Genomic DNA, 22,290 nt, shown 5'->3' on the forward strand with positions numbered 1-22,290 from the left:
TGGAGGTTTTGGTAACAGGATGAGGTGACGGCGTTGATTTGGTGGTCCATGTTGAGTTCGGAGTCCAGGATGATATTGAAGTTGCACGAGTGGTCCGTGGGTGTGGGTGGGTTCATTACTAACATTGCCTATAATCAGAAATCTTACTTGACTCGAGATGGCTGGAAGGTACAAAATGTGAACCTGTTTAGTACAAATGAAAAATGTGCCTGGCACACATGATGCCTTGTCACATCGCTCTTCAGTCTTTGTGGGCCTTGCTTCTAGTTTCCTCGAGTCAACCAGATTTTGCTCTGGCCTAGCCTCAGATATGAACTAGTTTTTCGACTGTATGCAATACAGTGCTCCAAACTCCCTTGAGTAGTAAATGGCAATCTAGTATTCTGTGGGATCCCTCAGAGGAATGGCATGAATATTACCATGGCTACCATGAATGCATGGGGCTGACCCTTGGGCAGAGGCAGGCTGAGTTTTTGAGGCCTGCTGCCCCCATCTTTCCCACCAGGAATCGAAACAGCCTATGTAACATTTGGTTGCACAGTGAAGTTGGTGACTTAGAAATATTAGAACAGTGCTAGCAGCGTTGGGGGTATTTGTCTGCAACAGAAGCAACAGCCCCATTTTATGACACCTGAAGCAGCATGAGTACACTCCAGACCAGAAGGTTTAGCAACTCAAACCCTGCCCTGCAGTTTAGAGGTAAGACCATCATTGCAAGTGCTCATTGGGGACATAATACCCTATCACTGACCTTCTCAGGCTAAGCAAACTCCACCGGTAGAACAGAAAAAGCCCCAAGATTACTCTTGTACGGATCCTATTGTATCGCTCAGGAGGGGTAAATGTGTATTTTTATATTCTTACGTTCATTGTTTGGCCCTCTTTCGGAGCATTCATAATCTCCACAGAAATGCACCCTAAAGGGCATTGAGATGAACAGAGCTCCCAGGGGATACAAATGCAGAGCTGTGCATTGATTACTACTCCTGTTCCATGCATCCACAGTCCATAACCTAGCGACAAACCTAGATCTCACCCACCCTTTGCCACAACCATATGGCCAACCTACGTTGTCTTAAAGTCCTTGTTTAGCCATATTACTGACCGAGCATTGTTGCTTCCAGTTATGACTGAATGTAGCAAGGACTGATGAGCTAGTATAAGTTGTGGTTATTAGTGACTAAATACAAACCTATATATAACAAGATAAATGAATGTGTTTGATGCAGTGGTGAAATAATTCTAGCAATTACTCTGGGCCACATTCCGGTTGTTGGAAACCGGGCAACCGGGTTAGCAGTCACCAGGTTCCCAGCACAGTGGTAGCTTGGCTCGAGCGGTTGGGGGTCAGGCACCGTGTTAAGCGTACGTCACACCCTCACAATAACCATGCGTTCATCCGTTCCACAAACGACACTACACCGTAAAAATTATGGAAGTCAAGATGAAAATGTATATGTCTTTATCTTATTTTCTCTTAGTTGCAGGCTTCACATCATAAATACAATACAATACAATAGGATTTTCCTTTAAAAGAGCAGGTCAAATAAACAATGCTACTTCGGAATTTCAACAAATAGGTTCAGGTCATCATTAAGCAAAGAATAAATAGATGTGCAATAAATACAGACGGCAAATAAATACAGTCAGACAATAAATACAGTGCAAGAATAAATTAGTGGAAGACAATAAATAAAGCACCTTCAATAAATAAGGTAAAACAAACAATGACAATTACAGATCAGATCACTTTCATGAGGTCACTTGGTCTTACTTTGCCCATACACAGCTTATGGTCATTTGGATGGCATGGGGGTGTCCCACCTAGATTGGTCAAGGCTGGGGCCTAAGCTGAGGCAGAACAAGGGTAACCTAAAGATCTGGCCCTCCAAACTACACAGCCCTTTACGGAGGTCACTGTACCAGTCTCAGTTCACCCCTGGCACTCCCAGGCTGGTCCTAACACCCCTTTAACCCCTAGGATGGTCTTTTAGGGCTCCACGGGGCCTCAGACGCCCCCTCTACCACTTACTGTCCCTTCCTCGACGATCGGCTCCGCTCGGCGCCGTGTCGACGCCGTGAGGCGGCTCCGGATCGATGTTGTTGGTCGGCCTCGACTCGATGTCGCTGGGCGGTCTCGACTCGATGTCGCTGGGCGGTCTCGACTCGATGTCGCTAGGCGGTCTCGACTCGATGTCGCTGGGCGGTCTCGACTCGATGTCGCCTTCCGGCGTCGCAGGGATACGGTCTCCCCGCTTCCGGGTGTCTCCGGAGTGTGATCTCCACTCCCGACCTCCGGCGCGCTTCACCTCCGTTTCCGGCGACTCCGGTGGGCGGTCTTCACTCCCCCATCAATGCCTCACCTCGACCTCAGGTGACTCCCTACTCGACCTCCGGGGCCTCTCCACGACCTCCGTCGGCGTCCTCACTCGACCTCAGGTGACTCCCTACTCGACCTCCGGTGCCTCTCCACGACCTCTGTCAGCGCCCTCACTCGACCTCTGGCGGCTCCGGGTACGACGTCTGCTTTCTGTCAGCGCCGCGTCTCTACCTCAGGCCCCAGGTCTCCAGGCTTCTCGACGTCAGGACTCCAGGAGGACACCGCTGAACAGGTCAGGAGCTTGCTGTTCTTCTTTAAGGCCTGTTCCAAATGTTCAGTTCCTTAAGATGGTTCTTCTGGTCTTGGTCCCACACAGGGCTTTAGGCTGGGCTTGGTCAGTAGGGACTAGCATCAAGGGTGGGTTTCTGGACCCCACTCCAAGCACTGGTTTCCACCTCTGCTGCCTTACTCCGACCTCCTTCTATCTCTGTCCTCTCTCTTCTCCAGTCAGTTGCCAACTGCCACTCTGAGATGGCCTCCCAACATTCTAAACTGCCTCCCACTATCACAGGATTCTAGAATGTTCCAGGAGGTTCTAGAAACCTCCAGTGAGTTCTGGTTATGTCACAGGTGACAATGGGTGGCCACCATTTTGTGTCTCAGGCCCTCAGACAGAAGTTCCAGGGGTAGGGAAAATGGCTCCCTGACCCTGCATCAACACTAAAAAGTCTGGTGGTTCCCAAAAAGGGAAAATTATAACAGGGTTTGAGGCAGAAGTGGGACAAAATAAATAATGATGAGGAGGGACCACCCAAAGGGCTGACAGGTCTAACCCCGGTCCATTGTCTTTTTTTAATAAATCTTTTTATAACTACCTACGCTACCCCAGACCACGTATGCTGTCTTGCTTTTGCTCAAAAAGGAGCAGTTCTGTCCGAACTGCCATGCGATGTCTCCTTTGAATGAGGACAGAAGAAACCCAAGACCAATTTTAGCAGAATTGGGCTTTATAAGTGTAGTGCATTTGAGTCCTGTAGCCCAGCAAATAGACAAGCCATGTCTGGGACAGCCATCACACTGAGAAAAACAAAACCGTATGTGGAATGCTTCAATTGATCACAGCCACTGGTAATTACTGTGTATCTTCTTCCAGTCCATCATTTGTCTGCTTGCTGTGCCTCTGTAGGCCTGGAGCAACAATATACAAATCAGCCTTGGCTCATGTCCTTGTACGAACAGTCTAGCCCGAACATTCATGTGTATGAAGAGGAATATAATCAACCTGAGAGCCTGTCAACATAGTGTTGGTTTAGTCTGACGATACCACTGTGATGTTTCCATCCACTGGTTCTTGCTTGCAGTCTACTTCAAAGTCAAGATGGTGATCCTGTGTATCTCACTGGTTGTTGTCCATGTACCCAAAGTCTAAAACATGAAAGCAGACAGCTAGACAGATTTGATTTTGCCACTCGTTGATGTGGCTTTTATCTTAGTTTGTCTTAATTGGATGTGTTATGGATGGTCCCATGCAATTAGAAAGGTTCAAAGTATGAATTGTGAATGTGTGAAGGGTCGGGCTTCCTCCAAATCCATGAGAAAGATTGAACATCCTTCTCAGAAAGGACCTCTTTTCCCAAGTGAACAGGATTTCTGTATCCTTGCTCTACTTCCTGCTTCACTCATTTATTGACCTTGCCAAAGTGATTTGTTAAACTGGTTCTGACACCTAAAGCATGTAAAGTACCAGCTTTCAAGGTCCACACACATCAAGGAATTACAGAGTTTGATCCCTGGCTAGCAAATCTGCTTTTGGATATTCAAGCTTTTTGGAAGGAGAGTACCCTGCTTCCCTTCTGCGTTGATAATATCCCTCTTAAATGCATTACCCAGGATGTGTAGGCATTCAAGTTAGTACATGAATGCTTTTCAAATTTGTATCACATGGTAAGTTCAGGCAGCTTGTAGAAGTGGTTGTGTGCGTGCATTGGTAGTATTGGTTTTAATCTGCATATTTTATAAGCTTGAGTGGGAGAAGACACCTTCACTACTTAAAGATTATTTCTCTTTTTACATCAAGCCAGATATTACAAAAGAGAGAAACGTATCCTTTGCTCGTCAGTTGGTCCTTTCTTTTGTAATACTCTATATTTTCAATCCAGTAAGAATTTGATTTAATTAGCATTTATGTTGCCAACATATTTCATTCTTTAGCAAATTGCACCATGGGCTTTCTCAATATCCATTGTGACAAAATATACGAAAACAAGAACATCTATACATATTTTATCTGACGTGTTCACATAAACAAGCCCAACGGGTGGATTGACAGCAAAAGTCAACTCTTTATGTTTACAACTATTTGTGTGTTGTATGTGTGTTTAAACTGGGGAAACTGTATTTGTAGCATGTTCCTATTGTTAGTGTTCTTTGTGTTTATTGCGTTTCATTTTTAAGCGTATCTATTTTAGATAATGCTAGAGTTAGTACTTTACTTTGTCATGGCACAGCATTTAGCCTCAGTATATTATTAGCACGTCCTAATCTATTATAGTGTCGAGGGCTGGGGAATGAGAAAATAGGGAACAAGAAGTCATGAACAGGGCAGTTATAAAAGAAGTCACTGGTGTGTCTGTTCTCTCATTATGTGTTAATAGGATTACCTCAATATTTTGTTTGACTCCTTAATCACGTTGGTGGTCCGATAGGATCTATTAACGTCTTGTGGTGACTGATATGTTGCCTTGGCGTAAACATGTCTGGGCTCAAAGTGCAAGTGGCACACGGGCTGTCGGGCATTTATGTTTGGGGTCTATAAAAATTGTATAGAGGCTTGATCTTTTTCTGTCATACAAAAAGCTAATCAGATGTCAACTTTCTGATTCAGTGGTTAACCCCTTTGATGCAACTTGCTTCTTAGGGCGCTTTGAATATGGTGCTTAGTTACAGGAAACATGCTAGATGGTAGATCAATTTTTAGCTTTAATTTGTCAAAAGAGCAAGTTAATTTTAATTGTTAATAGCTCTAGGTAGGACCCAGAGTCCACCTTGTTCAATTCCCAGAGTATATTGAGATGTTAAATTAAGTCAGAAGGGTGAATAAGTGTCATGGCATCAGATGCAAAGTCAAGAAACTGTTTACTTATTGCATGCCATAGAGAGTTTGAACTTTTCTCTGCATAAGGAAAAGCGAACAGCAATTACCCTGTGTTTTAATCTGTTGGCAGTGCATCTGGCATTCAGACTTCCAAGGTGTCTGATATTTATCATAATACTTCATTACAGGATAATGCAACACCAAGCAGACTTGCCATCTGAATGTTGCACCTGGTAACTCCACTCAACCAATGCTTGTTTTGTTGTTTTTATCTAATGTAATAATCAGTAAACCTGTAAAACAGCTACTTGGGCTCCCCACTTCTTGTATTTTTTGTACAATTCTTTAGATACCGAGTTTGGTCAGTTGATCTTCAAAACCATGTTCACTGATGCAATTGCCACTGCCCCTCATGCAAATTGATATATTCTTCCACCCCACACAACTTAAGCTGACTTGAGGCTGAAAAGTCAAGTAACTCCATGGTAAGACACCCACTGTGTGAGGCAGGTGTAGATTACAGAATGCCATCTTTCACCTCGCTTTACATGGTTTCAGCTGCACAGGGACAGCGTTCCCACTCATTGTGATTAGAACAGATTTAAACCTAGCCATGCAGTGTGTGTTGTGACAGCATGCAGTAACGACGTGTTTTGTGAGGGGCTTCTCTACTGGCTGATAGTATGTTCACATATGAGATTGTCCTTTGATAAGATATGTAGAATCCGTTTTTCACCTTTTTTGAAATATCAGTTGTTTTCCTGGTTTAGTTATTGTCTTGTTTGTTATGATTTCAGGAATCTTATTGAACCAGACCGCTGTAGCTACCGCTTCACTGGATCTCTAATAGTCATCTCCTTGAAGAAGCGCCAGAGTCTACGGTGGGGTGGTTTAGAAGCAACTTCCGCACGAGGTCTGCAGCCTGATTTCTCATTGCTCCATATTTTTCTTGTCCGCATCGTCTAAGAAAATACAACAGCAGGTCATCTAGTGTTAAGCGGATCGCTTTTGCTTTCTGTAAATCTGCATGCTGTATTGTAGAGAATGAACATGTCATCTTGGCCTGTACAGTGCAAACAAAATAAAGCAGTACATGGGCCGATCCCTTCAGTGGATCTCCAGGGTGTTCCCTGATGTTACTCTGCCATTACCTTCATGCCATACTTACTTTTGTTGTTGCAACTCATTGATTAGATTTTTCCAGTACTAAAAGGTATGAAGACCTTTGCTTATTTTTATCCAGCACATTTGCCGGCTTGTTGTATGGTTGTTTTTATGACTGTTAAATCACTGAATATTTTCGAGTTGTGAGCAGTTGATTTTTCCAATATATAGGAGGAACTGTTACGAAATTATTTATGGGAAAATGTTGTTACAGAATGTTTCATAATATATTTCACCTGTATTAGCCCTTTGGTTGACGTGTTCTGGTCCACTACCTCATTGCCATGCAGTCTTACGGGCTGCTTGATTCCAACCCCCTCATTTTTCTAAAGTTTATTAAAATTGAAATATTTCTTTTTGCAACATAAAATCTGTAAGTAGTTCTTGCTTGCTGTAGTTTTTCACTTTGTTCTATGAGTTAGCATTTGGCTTTTGGTAAGTGTGTTGCAAAAAAATGTGTTTTGATCACACAAGCCTCATCCACCATGGTCCATGTGATATGCTGCTAAACACAAGCTCATCTGTCCCCCTTTTTAAGGTGCAGTGGGTGGTGCAAAGGTTGCCATGCCCGCCGGTCCTACTCCACATGATAAGACCCAACCCGGAAGTAACCAGCATTCTCTTTCTAGCAAGGATGAGGTCCGAAAAGGAGAAATAGAAAAAACTAACCTACAAGATGGCGGGCTAGATAATGTGACTGCCAGGACGACACCAGAACATGTTTCAGTTAAGCAGGAGCCCCATGTAACTTCGGTAAGTGTTTGGGCCTTTTGACCAATTGTATGTCTCTTTAGGTACACTCACAGGCAGATGAATGAGGCTTTTGATTGTGATATCTTGGAATTTGCGATAGTGTTAGTTTTTCTCTCTTTTTCTTTTTTAACCAGCTGAGGCAGTTGTTGGTATGTGAAAGTATTCCTGGCGCTGAACACTGCATGCGTTGGTTCTCCATCATTGTCTCCTATTTAGAATAGTAGAAAAAGCCCAGCAGGTTGAACATACTCAGACGCACCACATAAGAAATATTTACAGAAAAATGTAAACAGTCTTTTTCTGCACAAAAACAGAGGCTCTGTGCTAGTGAGACACACACTACATGAAGAAATCCGACACCAATTTATAAAAAATAACACGTATTTTTATATGAATTTAGATCCCAAGATCATCAGAATCGGGTAAGTACTTTTCGAAATATGAATTTACACGTTTCAAAAGTTGACTCTTCGTGCAATTTCTGAAGCTGTAATGTTATCCTATGGGGGGAAACATGTACTGCACTTGGGCACTTGTCAACTACTACGGAACTGTTCTCCTGGACTAAAGGTGTGCATGGGGAAAGGTCCAAAGCAGCACCAATAGGTCACTTCAGGCGGCCGGGTGCAGAGGTGCGTTGCAGTGTTGGGTGCCTCATTCTCTTCAGTGGAGATTGGTCCTGTTGAAAGAGGCTGCAAGCAGGGACTGGGGGGCCAGTCCGGGTCAACTTGTGGGGGTTTTGGAGAAGGGGGCTTCGAGATGCTCAGGCATGTAGCCCCACACCGTTAGTCCACTAATTCTCGGGCTGGTGGGCTCAGGTGCGCTGGTGTCTTTAGGCATCTAGTCCGTGCTGCAGGAGACACTTGCGGTTTACAGGGCCTGCAGAAAGTGGCTGCAGGTGGCGACTGGGAGTCTATTCAAACCCAAGATTGGGCTCAGTCTTTGAGGGTCGCAGGACCCTGTTGGCACCGTCACCTCCCTTGGACTCGGGCTGTGGGGCGCAGGTGCAGAGGCCCTTTGAGGTGTCTGGGGGCAATGGACTGTAAGTCTTACCTTATCTTCTTTCTGCAGAACAGGGCAAACGGGACAGCTGAGCCACTCTCGATGAGGGTCTCACTGTAACTAAAGCCCCTCGACGTGCAGATCGGTCTTCCTCGGTGTAGATTTCCGGTTTGGACACAACAAGCCTTGGTTGCTGCAAGGGTCAGATACCTCTGGTATTGGTGTTGTGCGGCTCCAGTCGGTCCTGGTGCACCCTCACTTGGAGGGAGGATGGATCTGACCTGTACGACCACAGCTACCTCTTCCTGGCTGGCTGCTGCATTTGTAGTCTCCGTAGGTGGCAGGTCAGTGTACTGGGCGTTGCTTCTTAGGTGCCTGCGGCTGCAGGGGAGCAAATCCTCTACTCCAAGGGAGTTTTTGTGGGCAATTCATAAAGCACTGGCAGCCCTCTGGGTTTATTGGAGTCTGCACAGCGGCAGGACGAGTCGGTTGCTCCACGAGGGTCATGTGCAGCTGGCAAGGTTGGCGACAAGTCAGTCGTGCTCCTCGGTTCTTGGGTCAGCAGTCTTCTTTGTCCACTCCTTCTTTTGTGTCTGTCGAAATCTGAAGTCCTGGTAACAGGGAGTCCCCTAAATACTCAATTTAGGGGTGTTAAGGGGAGTGAGGGGTAGTAGCCAATGGGCTACTTACCCCTCCGGTCACTACACCCCCTAGAGGACCACTTCTTTTGGGGAGTGGGCATCACCCTGTTCCAGAATTCAGGGGGTACCTCTGAGTTACCCTCTGGATGCATGTATGAATACATCCATCACTGGAATCAGTGTGGGTTTATTAATACAAGGTGTTTGATACTAAACACCCTAGGTTCCAGTGAAGCCATTATGTAGCTGGGAAACTCATTTTGACCAGTGCCCAGTACATTACTTAGGTTGACTTCCTGTTTCACTTGTATTGTAATTGCATTTATGTACTTACTACCCCTGACGAGGCTTCAAAGCGCTTTTGACTGACCAGCACAGGGGCATATCTGCTCATGTAATATAATGCACCCTGCTTAGGCTGTAAGGCCTGCTGTAGGGGTGGTGCATAAATATTACATGCAGTGTTAGGGGACATGGCTCACAAGTGTGTGCCATGTTGTGTTTTCACTCTTTGGAGCGTCTTGTCATGCAGTGGCAGTCTGTATGAGTTTGGTGCTGGGTCCCTCAGAGTGGCACACGATACGCTGCTGCTCCTAGGGGCTCTCTTTAGTACTTATGCCCTAGCTACCAAAGGTACCAATTACTAGGGACTTGCAGAGGTGCTAAAGGCCTGGTCACTTGGGGAATCAAGTGACCAGTTGTTTTGGGGAAAGAAAACGGACACTGGGGAACCAGTTAGCGGGGACCTGGTTATCAGGAACCCAGCCTACTTCTGGCAAAATGGTGAAAAAGGAGAAACAAATAGGGTTTAGTAGATACCTGGAATGCAGCACGACGACCTGGACTTTGCAGATGACATGGCCCTAATCTCCTATACCCATCTGTAGATGCAAGAGACAACCAACAATTTGGCCTCAACATCCACAAGATCCTGAAGGCTTACACTGCCAGCACAACTGTAGTCACCCTTGCAGGTGGTGCACCAGAAGATGTTGAGGCCTTCACCTACCTGCGCAGTGTCCTAGACAAGCAGGGCAGCAGAGACGCCGACGTCAAGGCAAGAATCTGCAAAGCAAGGGCTGCCTTCATTCAGCTAAAGAAGATCTAGGCCTCCAAGGACCTAACGCTGCAAACCAGGATCAACCAAACGTAAAAAAAAACATGTATGGAGCAGAAACTTGAAGGACAACAGTTACCACCATCAGCAAAGTCCAGACCTTCATCAACACTTGTCTGCGGAAAATCCTCTAAATATGCAGGCCAAACATCATCAGCAATAACAACATGTGGCAGCAGACTTTCCAACTTCTGCTAATGAAGAAATCATGAAAAGGCTCTGGATAGGTCAGTCTTCATAAGCCCGCACCAAGCAAGCCCGACCTGGAACCCTCAAGGGAAAAGGAAAAGAGGAAGGCCAAGAAACACCTGCTGCTGAGGCCTCTAGGCAGTCTGCTAGGAGATGGGTTACACCTAGAGTCAGATTGAACGAGAAGCCCAGGATAGAGATGGCTGGAGATTGCTGGTTGATGGCCTATACCCCAGGAGGGGTAGTAGACATAATAAATAAGCAACAGGCAAATCCTTGGGACTCTTGTCTACCGCCAAGCCATTACGCAAACAGTACAAGAAGCTTAGGGTTTATTCCAAGGGGATAGCTGACAGATGTCGGCCCTCCCAACACGTGCAGCAATAGCAGGCCCAGTCCTTTGGGGGCAGAGGTTGTGGCAGCAGCCAAGGCCCATGACGCCAGCAGGGGCAGCTCTCCTCTTACACGCTTTTATCTGCTGCAGCCGCTACCAATCTGCTTTAATTTGCCTTTTTAGACCCATACTCAGATGGCAGGAGGCAGGATACAATATTTCCTTTCCTGTTGTAGATTCATCATGTCCGACAAATGAGTCTGGGAAACTATTCAAAGGGGCTACTCTCTACTATTTGTTTTCTCCCCGTCCCATTCCCAACCATCCCCCCCAAACCAATCATTGCCCTACCCCTCTACGTCAGATCAACTGTCAGCAGACCATTCAGCAATCTTGCTTCAAGAAGCAAACCTTCGGCTGACCATTGCTTGCCATCAAGTAGGTACCTGCTTCGGAGAGAGGAAAAAGGTGCTATCTGTGCTACTTACGTATGTGGAAGAGAGGCTGTAAAACTGTGGCAGTTACTGGACCTCCGCACACTGATTGCGTTTCTGTGGAATGACCAATTCAGAATGCCTACCCTGTCCCTGAATATTTCTGCTCTGGACCCAGGAGTCTGGATTGTGTGCATGGGCTTGCAGGGTATATAATTTCATATTCCCGTCCTGATTCCCCACAGGCGTTGTCTGCAGTTGTTCGGAACCCTTCCAATTTGCCTTGCTCCCCTTTGGCATCACCTTGACCCCGGGGGTGTTCATGAAAGTGATTGTGGAGGTCGGGGATAAATGTGTTTCCATACTTACACAGCTGGATGATCAAGGTGAGCTTGCAGCAGTTCGTGTTCCACCTCCAGATGACGGCTGAACTTTGTGCTTTCCCATTCACAAGCTGAATTCCCACATGAGTCCCATGCAGGAAATTCCCTTCACTGGGATTGTACTAGACACAGTGATTCACAAGGTATTTTTACTGCTGCAGCAAGTCTGAAGCATTCATGATACGATCCCAGTGTTTTGTGCTCAATATTGGGTCTTGGAGAGGTTGGCTCTGAAGCTTCTTGGGCTCCTAGCCTTGTGCATTCTCTTCTTCCCAAACACCAGATGGCATTTACGTATCCTGCAGTCTGGCCTAAGGTTTTAATGAGCCCAGCATCAAGCCTTTCCCTTCTGTTATCATTAAGATATCTTAGGAGAGGGTTTGTGGTCTTTGGTGGTGGCAGACCCGCTCCAATCCTACCTGCGTCAGACCACTCTCCCTTCTCCACCAGGTTTTCACGGTTGTGACAGATGCATAACTTCATTGACATAAGCCAATGCCCCTCCTTTAGGTTCTGAGCAAAATCGACCAGACCCAATTTATCTTAATATCCACAGACTGGGAGATTATGGTACCCATAGCTACTGAACACTTATGATTTGACTGACGATTCTTGTGGGCATCCTGCCTCGGCAACCGAGGAGGGTTCTTCAAATAGGTCTCCACAGTTCTACACCTTCATGCGTGACAATTGAGTAGCCGCAGTTAAATGGGTTCGGTCTGCTGGCTTTAGTAGTATGTCATCTTTGCCGTTGACACCCTTCGACAAAGGCCTTCTGTCCTGGGCACTGGGAGAAATTTGTTGCCTGTTGTCACTCTTTTCACACTTAACCTCTATAAGCAAAACGTTTTGGTGTATTATTGTGTGTTGAGTTTGCGTGACAAGGCTGTGCATTAGGCACAATTAAGAGTCATCTGTTGATCCTTTTGGCCTTTCTGTGTTTACCTAATTAACTCAATAAATCACCCTTTATGTGATTCCTCTCGTCAAAGGTATGAATAGCATGTTTACCCGGAATGTCACTTGAACTTAGTGTTGACATTTCCAACGTGCTCATCTTTGAAGGGTACTTCTAACAACAGATTCCTCACATTACAATATCCCCCTGTTGTCAGACTGGATCTGGAGATTTTTCACAGGAATTCTCCTGAGCACTGCGAGGTGATGTGTGCCACTCTTTCGCGCTGACATCCGTGCCTCTCTTTCCGAGCTTTTTGATGCAGATGAGAAGCTGCATTTTGGAAGTAGTTAGTTTTATGATGACTTTCTAAACTTCAAACCGTGTGCTAGGGAATGATTGTCCTTCCGGTTTTGAGCCGTGACACAACTGCCTATGTACAAGACCTGGGCTCCGGACACGACTCTTAAGTCATGATAAGTTATGTTATGCATCATGCATCCAAAGGCGATTCGGGACGAGAAGCGAAGCTGTATGCCGTTGAACGCAAAAAGTACTCGCTGGCTTAGCTTAGGTTCCATTCTCTGTCACAGTGCCAGGCTATGTCCCGATCTCTGTACATGTTCTGCGACCATTCCACTTCACAGTCAAAGTTTCCCTGTAAGTCCAGGTCCAAATGCAAGCATAGACAAGCAAAGCAGGACTTCACCCCTTCTTGCTACTCCTACTGCAAGGAGAGGACGCTAGGGCATCCAGATGCAGATCACGCTCCGTTGAGGTCACCGGTCACTGAGCCAATTCCTCAGTTGATCCCAATGCATTAGGGTTCCCCGCACATCGTCAACCCAGCAGCAGATTGAAGCATTCATAAAGGCCATGGTATAGGTAGATATTCCATGCACTTCCACTCCCTTTTGGGCACCTTAGGGGCCTTCGGTTAGGTTACAGTCATTGGGTCCTCTCTCAGGACCGTCCACCCCTTTGGGACCCTCTACCGGAACCATATCGACTCTGGTCAAAACTTAAACACCTGCTCCATGATCCACATCCGTGCTCAACACTGGAAGATGACCCGGTACCAAAGCCTATGTCCGATCCCAAACCAGTGTCAACCGGAGCTTGACTGATATAACACTTCGAAATTACAAAAGTGTACCCAGTCATCATGCAGTGTGACTCTAATCCTTTGCCTCTACCACATTACAGCTATCAACAGACGCTTCATAATCTTTTTGGTTCGGAATCTGATCCTGTGCTATATCATGGTACTTTCCAGGATGTTGATGTGATGATGATGGTGGGGAGAAGCATTGCATGCTTCCACCTCATTACTCTGATGATGCCTTACACTCTGACTTACAAAATAGGCTTGGCACCTTCACCGAGACAGAGCGTAACTTGCCACATAGGCCACCAACAGAGAAAAAGTGCCTTGTCTGCTTTGGTGGTTCAGATGGTAGCCGAGGTTCTAGAACTACAGCGGCCCTGCATTAAGATTAAAACAAATGCTTTGATGGAAATCCTACAGGTTGCACCAACAGCATCTCAACCCTTGCTTCCTTTCAGTGATGCTCATGCAAATCCTCTGATGGCTACCTACTTAAAACCATGTTCTTGCTAGCCTGTGAAAAGAAAAAAGGTGGTCAAAAGCTCTAAACCTGTGCTTGGCAACCCAGATTTTCTTATCAAACATGCCACTACAAAAAGCCTTATTGTGCAGTCCTTAGCCAGCAATGTTGGAGGAATTGATGGACTTTTGGCCCTGAATATACATAATGGATAAGATGCCATTAAATGTGTTATCCACTTGGTTTTGGCTACCACACGGATTTCCTTGGATGGGCAGGGGGTTCCACTCTGGGCATTTGTGGGCATGCCTAGATGACTTCTACCAGGTTATCTGGCATTGTGCAGGGTTTGCCCAGTGTACATGGTCTTTGATGGCTCCTGCCTCTGCTTTGCAGCTAGTAGAACTACAACGGAGTCCTCAAGGCCGTTTGCTCATGTAAAACAGTTTCCTCTTTAGTTGGTGCTTGTAGGCAACATCTCACTTCCACAAAGTAAGATGGTAGTTTTAAAATGCATTAATAATACTAGCGGATGGAAATATGTAGTCGTTCCTGATAGTATAGATAATACAGATGGCTTTTATTAAGTATTTTTCTTGCCATTTAAACATACTGTCACTAGGTAAATGAAGCCTTGTTCGTGAGTGAAGATCTGGGGTGGATTCTTTAATGGACAATGATGAGTTAGCTACCTCTGTTAATAGTACTGCTTCTAACAGTGGTAGCAAGAGTAGTGTTATTTAGTCTTGTGAAACAAGGCTGCCTATGCCTTAGTAGCTTTCTATTACCTGCTTGTTTATGTCCCTATAAAGTAAGGCCAAACCCATTACTTTAATGCCTGAGCCATTTATTCTTCTGAAATAAAAGCAGTCTTGAGCTATTTTCCTGACAACAAGGACAAATTTGTTTGTGTAAACATATTGTCTTCTTCTTTAACATGTAACCCACTGTTTCTACTCATTCTTATGCTGTTCTGGCATTTCCAGCCAACAAATATCACCTCTATCTGTTTCCTAGGCCAAGCCAACATGTATGGTGACTCCTATGACCCACAGCCCTTTGACCTGCGAGAACATGGTGGAGGAAGAGGAGAAGAAGGTTTGTGTACCAGGCTTCACTGGACTAGTGAATTTGGGCAATACTTGCTTCATGAACAGCGTCATCCAGTCTCTTTCCAACACCCGTGAGCTGAGGGATTTTTTTCATGGTGAGTGTTCTGCATTTCCCTGCTCCTATAGTGATGTTTGATTTTCTGAATTTTGATCTATAATAAATCTGTCTTTTTTTGCAGACTGTGCATTTGAATCTGAAATCAATCATGGAAACCCATTGGGGACTGGAGGGCGCCTGGCCATTGGGTTTGCGGTGTTGCTGCGTGCACTCTGGAAAGGAACCGATCATGCCTTCCAGCCATCGAAGCTGAAGGTAGAGAAACTTTTCTCTATATTGTGATGATATGTTCTGATACAAAGCAGAGCTTTGTCAATGGATGACAAAATCGTGATGCTAACCACATTTCTATGGTATCTTTACATGTTGCATCTAAAAATAACACCATTGAAGCCACAATGATTACTGTGGAGACAGTATTTGGAGACCTCACACCAAAGGTTTGGAGTTTGAGCAATTGTTCAAAGAGGTTGCCTGGAAAAATTGACCTAATAGGGAACGGTCATGGGGAAAATTGAGGAGCCGCTGAGAATATTAATATATTTTCATTAATGTGCATCTACAAATATTGTCTGACTGGAGAGCTAGACAAAAACCTGGTTGCATTGGATTGCTGCTCTGAAAAAGGGCAAGGAAAGACAAAAATATACTGAGCATTTTAGAAAGTATTTAAGATCAGTTTTTGTGTGGTTCTGGTCTCTTCTTCCTCCACCTTGTCCAGTATCCTTCCTACTTGACCTCTACCTCCCAGAGGAAGAAGAGGTGAACATCAGTTCAAGAGTGGGAATCAGTTTTCACTTTAATTATTAAGAAGTTATGTTTTTAAATATAAAGCTTGCAGCTTTGTAATAGTGTCTTTGGAAGATATGGTTATGTTTTTCTTTGCAGAATTATGATAAAGTAATCAAAATACATAAACCAGTACTTGGTAATTTTGCTTTTGTTATTCAGAGAAGTAACACACACGTGGGGATCTGTCAGTTCTTTAATCAGACTTTCTAATGTGCTTCCTTGTCTGTAGGCGATTGTGGCCAGCAAAGCCAGTCAGTTCACTGGCTACGCCCAGCACGACGCCCAAGAGTTCATGGCTTTCCTGCTGGATGGTCTCCATGAAGATTTGAACAGGATCCAGAACAAACCATATACTGAGACTGTTGACTCAGACGGCCGTCCTGATAAGGTAACGTGTTAAGAGATACAGGACAGGAACTATAGTATACCATAAATGCAGCAGTGGAATTAATAGTAGGGGTAACAACAAGCATGGGATTGGGCTGACTGAAAAGTACTGGTGGTCCTAATCTAAAGTCAAGTTCTACTTCTAGACCTAGAATTTATCACTTCTACATATATGAACGCTGCGAATCACACTCACACATTTTGGTTGATTGTGACTGTTAAAATGGGAGCAGAGGGTGAGATGAGCAAGTTAAAGGGGATCAAAACAACTTGCGCACCGTTTGATGAATCTCCATGAAAGATTCCAGAGCTGGGCTTAATGCGATAATTGTCTGCCAAATTACTTATTCTGCTGCATGTGGGCAAACAAAGTGCTCAGCCGGTCACTTGGCATGGGTGCTTGTGCAGTTCCTGAGCACAGAACATGCTTCACAGTGGACAGGTGGTTCAGGGCCTGGCTACAGGCCATGCCCTGTGCTCTTGACCCGGCTCGGCACAGCTGCACTGCTTACAGAGTTGGCCAAAGAAGCAGGATGGGGGCTGATGCTGAGCCTGGCAACAAGCCATGCCCTGTGCTCCGAGCCCGCTGTGCATGGCTGGCTCCACTTTTTAGCACACTATATCAATGTACGTGCTGGATTCAGTATGTTAACTACACCAGGAACACCCTCAAATTCCTCTTAGTTAATATATACCTCCGGTCGTAGGTGCTTCTTGGATGAAGAATATGCATGCTATGGCTCAAACAGTCTTGCAAGGCACCACCTGCAATAAACGTCAATATTTAATGAGTGATAATGATCCTGTACCTAATGTTTAGAAGTAAATATTTATTTTTGGTGTATGTTTAAAATTCTATTTTGATTGGCAATACAATAACAAACAAGCATTTACAATGCAATGGTCTCGGCATTGTTAAAGTTAGAGCTGTTGGCATTGCTCATGACATTCTTGTATGTTTTTGTTTTTAAAACATTTAAACAAACGGCATTGTTATTTACAATGTCACTAGCTTAATCACCCTCCAATGCGAGACCTATTGCATTTGCACCCACACACAGAGCCACCCACGCATACAGAGCCACCTACACACACAGAGCCACCTACACACACAGAGCCACCTACACACACAGAGCCACCTACACACACAGAGCCACCTACACACACAGAGCCACCTACACACACAGAGCCACCTACACACACACAGAGCCACCCACACACACAGAGCCATCTACACACACAGAGCCACTCACATAGAGCAACCTACACACAGAGTTACCCCCACACAGAGCCTCCCACGACATCAGTCCAGTCTTAAAATTTCGGAATTGACACCTTTTCAATGTTACATTATTTACAAACAAAATCATTCTGGTTACTCATTCATCTTAAAACAGCTAACAACCACTGACATTCAATAATTCTGGCTGGTTTTCAGAGTATATCCATTGTTGTGTTATATATTGGTATATATTAACAGCAAGCTCAGAGGAATCAAATTCCAGTCTGTTGGCACACTATGGGAATCACAAATGTAGAATACAAGTTAAAGCCACACTTTAATTAAATAGGCCACATCCCAATTAGAACCCCACACACTTTTCATTCCACTTAAATGCCATGCCTCCAAGTTATCTTACTTTATCCTCCCCTGAAAACTGCTGAGCACAGACAATTCTCTGCTGCAAATGCCTGAACTCGGCAAGATATTTTAAAACGCAGCCAGTCCGTGACCAATTAAGATAGAGCAGATTTAATGTCACATTTGTCCTTGTTTGTAATGTATTGATTGCAGTGTTTTAAAAAAATATGTTGACTGTCAGTCTACACTTGTCATTATTCAGCCGCTCGGGAATCTCCCACGATGAACTTTATTCTATAGCATTATTGAATAAATACTCCTCTCTGCCAGCACTTTTTTTTTTTTTTTTACTTGGATTACCCCCAATCATACCGAAACTTATAAATCAGCTTCCTCGCAAATCTAAATGCCAGTGTCTTCGGCGAAGTGGAACAAGTCTAGAGAGCCTTAAATGTTGTTTTAAAACAAATGCTTCCCACATTTACAAGCAAAGTTAAGGTGTGATGTGGATGTGCGCGTGAGGACACTCTGCACGTGCCCTTGCAGTGGCCTGCTTGATAATTCAGCGCGCACTTCTGTGAAACCAGCGGCGCGTGACATTTTGTGATTTTAAAAATTCCAAGGCATATGTCACTCATTTAGACAGAAGATGGAATACGTGTTTCCAGAAGTTCCTTCTTTGGTGTAAAGCCAGACTCATGGCTCAAAGACGAATGCCTGGTCGGATGTGCATGCTGGGACATGTCTATGAATGGTATAGCAGGTGCAGTGACACCGGGGCCCGCGGGACCCCGTTTATTGTTGTATTTTGCTGACTTACCAGCAATCAGTGTGCCCAAAATTGCACTCAAAGGTGTCGCAGAGCTCATACCGCTGGCGTGATATTCTGCGAACCTCTGGGCAGTCAAAAAAGTAAATAGTTTAATTATATAAAACATATATAACATGGATGACGGTGAGGGTACTGTTTAAAAAAAAAAAGGAGAAAAGAAACAGATGTACGTTAAACAGGGGTCGGTGAAGTATAAAGTTTGTATAATATAGCTGCTTAAAAAAAGTACTCTTTTCGCCTAAAATGACATAATTCATGCCCTTCGTCATTGGATAGGAAGACATTAAGATTCAATCATTCAATCAATCAAACAGGATTTATTAAGTGCTGTTATTCACTGGCGAGGGTATCCAGGCGCTGAGATGATTGGTCAGTAACTGAGATCAGGCTCTGGTAAATCCTAAAATCCTCGACGGTTTGTCTGAGGAGCAGCTGGATGGTCAGAGCAGATACCCTCAATACACAACAAGTTACTTTCACTCCCAATCTTTCTTCTGATGCAAACAAGGGGGAAGAAACGTGCAAGAGAGTGCAAACGCCCCCGCGGACTGATCACTGAGGCGTGTACATACTGTAGTTATTGCTTGAAGCCACAGATCAAGTATATATGTATATATAAATATATGTATGATTGCAGCTCCGATTCTGGTGTTATGTTTTTTATTTGTTTTTCTGTTCTGCATGTTCCTGTTTTTGACATTGAACAGTCTGTGTGTCTGCTCGCATGACGTGCTTGTGTTCAAGAGTGGCGCCCTGAGTGTGCACGGTGTGCTCACATTGAAACACAGTCGTTGCACAAAGGAAATTAAAAATTAGACATTACTAGAGGAAGAGAAGAAAAACGTTCGGAACTAACTTTTTTTGTAACCTGTCAACAGCACAAAATGTTTTGTATCGTGGTTTGTACCATTTTGTACCAAAAAGGGGAAAAAAACAATAAAAAGAGTCTACAAGGCGAAACGAGGAGGACGACAGAGGAAGAGGCTATACATGTGTTCAGTGTGTTTCCTAGTGCCGCCGCCATCTTGGTTTGAAATGAAGTTACAGCTTTGTTGATTTATTGTGTGTCAAAGCTGACTGGGTGCATTGGCGCCAAGCTCCAGTGTAATGAAATAAAGCCCCCCTTTTCTTAAATAGCACGCCTCCTCGTCGTCTGTTTGTGCTTTTGACGGATGCAGCCAGCAGGCCAGGAAAAGAGATGGCGTCTCCTACCTATGACAGGATGACATGCACCCAGAGGAGGTGCGCGTGCCAGTGAAACACGGAAGTAGGTGATCGCTTCATGGAGGCTGCCTACCAGGGCCAAAGAAGATTCCACTTGTAATAGGGTGTTGTACACCGCCGCCTTTCTCCGAGGCGAAGCAGAAATGCCTCGGAGAAAGGCAGCGGCGGTTTCGAATTCGGGGGCGTGTTTTGCTTTTCTCGCCTCTTGCCTTTGGCTGGAGGAGCTAATTAGAAAAGTTGCAAAAAACACGCCCCGAATCTGAAAAGGACGGGGCCTGTTCGGAGTGACGGACCTCTTCTCCAATGGCTGGCCAGCATTCAAGAGGCCAGCCAATGGAGAAGAGGGGAGAAGAGAGGCGGGTTCAAGCCCCTCTTCTCCAAGTCATTATGTCTCGCGAGCGAGACTGCGCAAGCGAAGCCTTCGGTAGCCGAGACCTAAAAATGAAGACAACGGGTAACTTATTTGGTCATCTAATTGACTTTGGGTTATTATGCATTTGGAGTGATCTGAGCTCTTCCTCAGGGGACCTTTTACTGTTACATTGGCGTGTGTAGACTTCTGAGGCATTGAACTTTCAGTTGAATTCAACACAGCAATTTAATTGTATAACGCAATTGTTACTTGCAATAGAAAAAAGCAGGATGATTTGAGATTTCTTAAATATTAATATTTATCACAATAACTGCCTTGTAATGAAGAATCTTTAAAAATTGGTTTCATGAGCTATGGTTACATTTGCCCTAAAAAAAATTGTATGCTTACATATTTTTTTTAAAATACCCGAAATTCACCAGATGGTCTGCTACTCGAACTATAACTCGTGACCCAGCAGATTCTGCTTTTGACTTCACACCACATCACTGATATCATCAATGTCTTCACTAACAACATTCTAAATTACTTAATTATCTAATCAGTAGGCAACCATTCCCATTGTTTGGAAGTCTAAGGGTATCATCCCTGAAACCAATGGCAGCACTTTCAATGCCTTGTTTAGGGCAGAGACCAGATTGGAGAGATAAGTCATTGTTTGTCTTCTAGGCAATGCTGAAGTTAAGCTGCTGTTTTCTCCATAATCTTAGCCAGTCGTTGGAGATTGGTACTGTGTTCTGAATTCAAACCTTTTTTCCGTGAGTCAAGGCTGAACTCTTCTAAGATAGAGTAATTTACCTGGTGGCAAATGAAATGGGCAAGTTCTTCGTTTGCAGTGCCGCTGCTACATCTGCCGGAGAATCGTTGGGTTTGAGTGACCTTTGAATTGACTCTTCTCCGGAGCAGTAGATTTTGAAGGGAAAGTATTGAGGTGATTTGGGTCATAGTGGACCAAAGTGCTGGCTAATTAGCACTGTGGCCAGACCTCTTCCCATGATCTCGCTTTCGTTATTGAGGACAATCTTTGAATTCTCACATAGCTGGAAGGATATATGCACCCTTGGGTAGCAATGCAAGGGGATTGTGGCTGAAACATAATTTAAGAAGGCAACTAGTTTGAAAAGCTGTCTTCGCTATTACAGTTTTTTCAGCATGCTATTTGTTTTCTCTACGTGGACTTTATTCGAGGTGAAGACATCAAATACTTTCATAGAATAGTTATCCTGTTTTTTAATTCTGGAGGCAAGGGTAGCAATCTTCTGTGCAAAGAAGGAAGACTCAACCTGACTGTCTTGTTTTTCGACAGGGGGTTTGGGTGAGCTTGGTGAGAGGCGATCTGTGAAAAGCATAAAAGGAAGTTAATCTTGGCATGGGACCATATCACAGGCTGAATACTGCTTGATGTCTACAATTTCTTTGGAAAATACATTATAATATGTCCCTTATTGTATATGGATGTGGTAATTGTCTGCAGTAGGCCCATGTCTGCGCACAAGATGACTAAATCTGATATTGTAGTACCCGAGAGTTCATCAAACCATATATTGAAGTTTCCTCGAATTAGTGAGGAGGACTTGACTGGCCAGTACTCCACCAGATCAATGGGTGTGTTTATATAGACCTCATTTAAGTAGCAGACTATCCAGACAATATTTGGGGATCTAGTCAGTTTACAATTGAGGTAGTCACTGCCTGTCACAAAATTGGAAGCAAGAAATGTAGCACTTGTCTATCAATCCTCTAGCAATTTGTCTATCTTGGCTAAATATGAAGTAACCTGCAGGGGCAAAGTTTGAGATGGTTTCTCTCAGGCAGCAAAGGTCAGATGGTTCTACTAATATAAAGTTTGTAATTCTGCTGGTGTTTGACTGTGGCCTTCTGTTGAAGATTGTTTAAGGAGTGAGGCGAGATGCAAGGAGTGTAAAAGGAGCGGTATGGCCCTCTAAAGCAAGGATATTTAGGGAGACTAGTTTAGAGGTCAAAACATCTAATAGCAGGTGGTCCCCTCTGAGATCATAAAGATTGAGACTAGT

General features: G+C 44.5%; 1 protein-coding gene across 9 annotated transcripts in view; it reads left to right on the forward strand.

Annotated features, from left to right (window-relative positions):
* Positions 1 to 22,290, forward strand: part of USP19 (ubiquitin specific peptidase 19) — a 638,025-nt gene that overhangs the window by 306,772 nt on the left and 308,963 nt on the right. For 5 of the 9 annotated variants that reach the window (XM_085624327.1, XM_085624330.1, XM_085624323.1 and 2 more), the window contains 5 exons: positions 6,212 to 6,327; positions 7,117 to 7,331; positions 14,915 to 15,104; positions 15,189 to 15,322; positions 16,089 to 16,247. In XM_085624327.1, the coding sequence (XP_085480453.1) occupies positions 6,212 to 6,327; positions 7,117 to 7,331; positions 14,915 to 15,104; positions 15,189 to 15,322; positions 16,089 to 16,247 (814 nt within the window). The remainder of the gene's footprint in view (positions 1 to 6,211; positions 6,328 to 7,116; positions 7,332 to 14,914; positions 15,105 to 15,188; positions 15,323 to 16,088; positions 16,248 to 22,290) is intronic. The other 4 variants (XM_085624331.1, XM_085624325.1, XM_085624326.1 and 1 more) reach the window with 1 other exon arrangement.

Source organism: Triturus cristatus, chromosome 9 (assembly GCF_964204655.1).
Source record: "Triturus cristatus chromosome 9, aTriCri1.1, whole genome shotgun sequence".
NCBI lineage: Eukaryota > Metazoa > Chordata > Amphibia > Caudata > Salamandridae > Triturus > Triturus cristatus.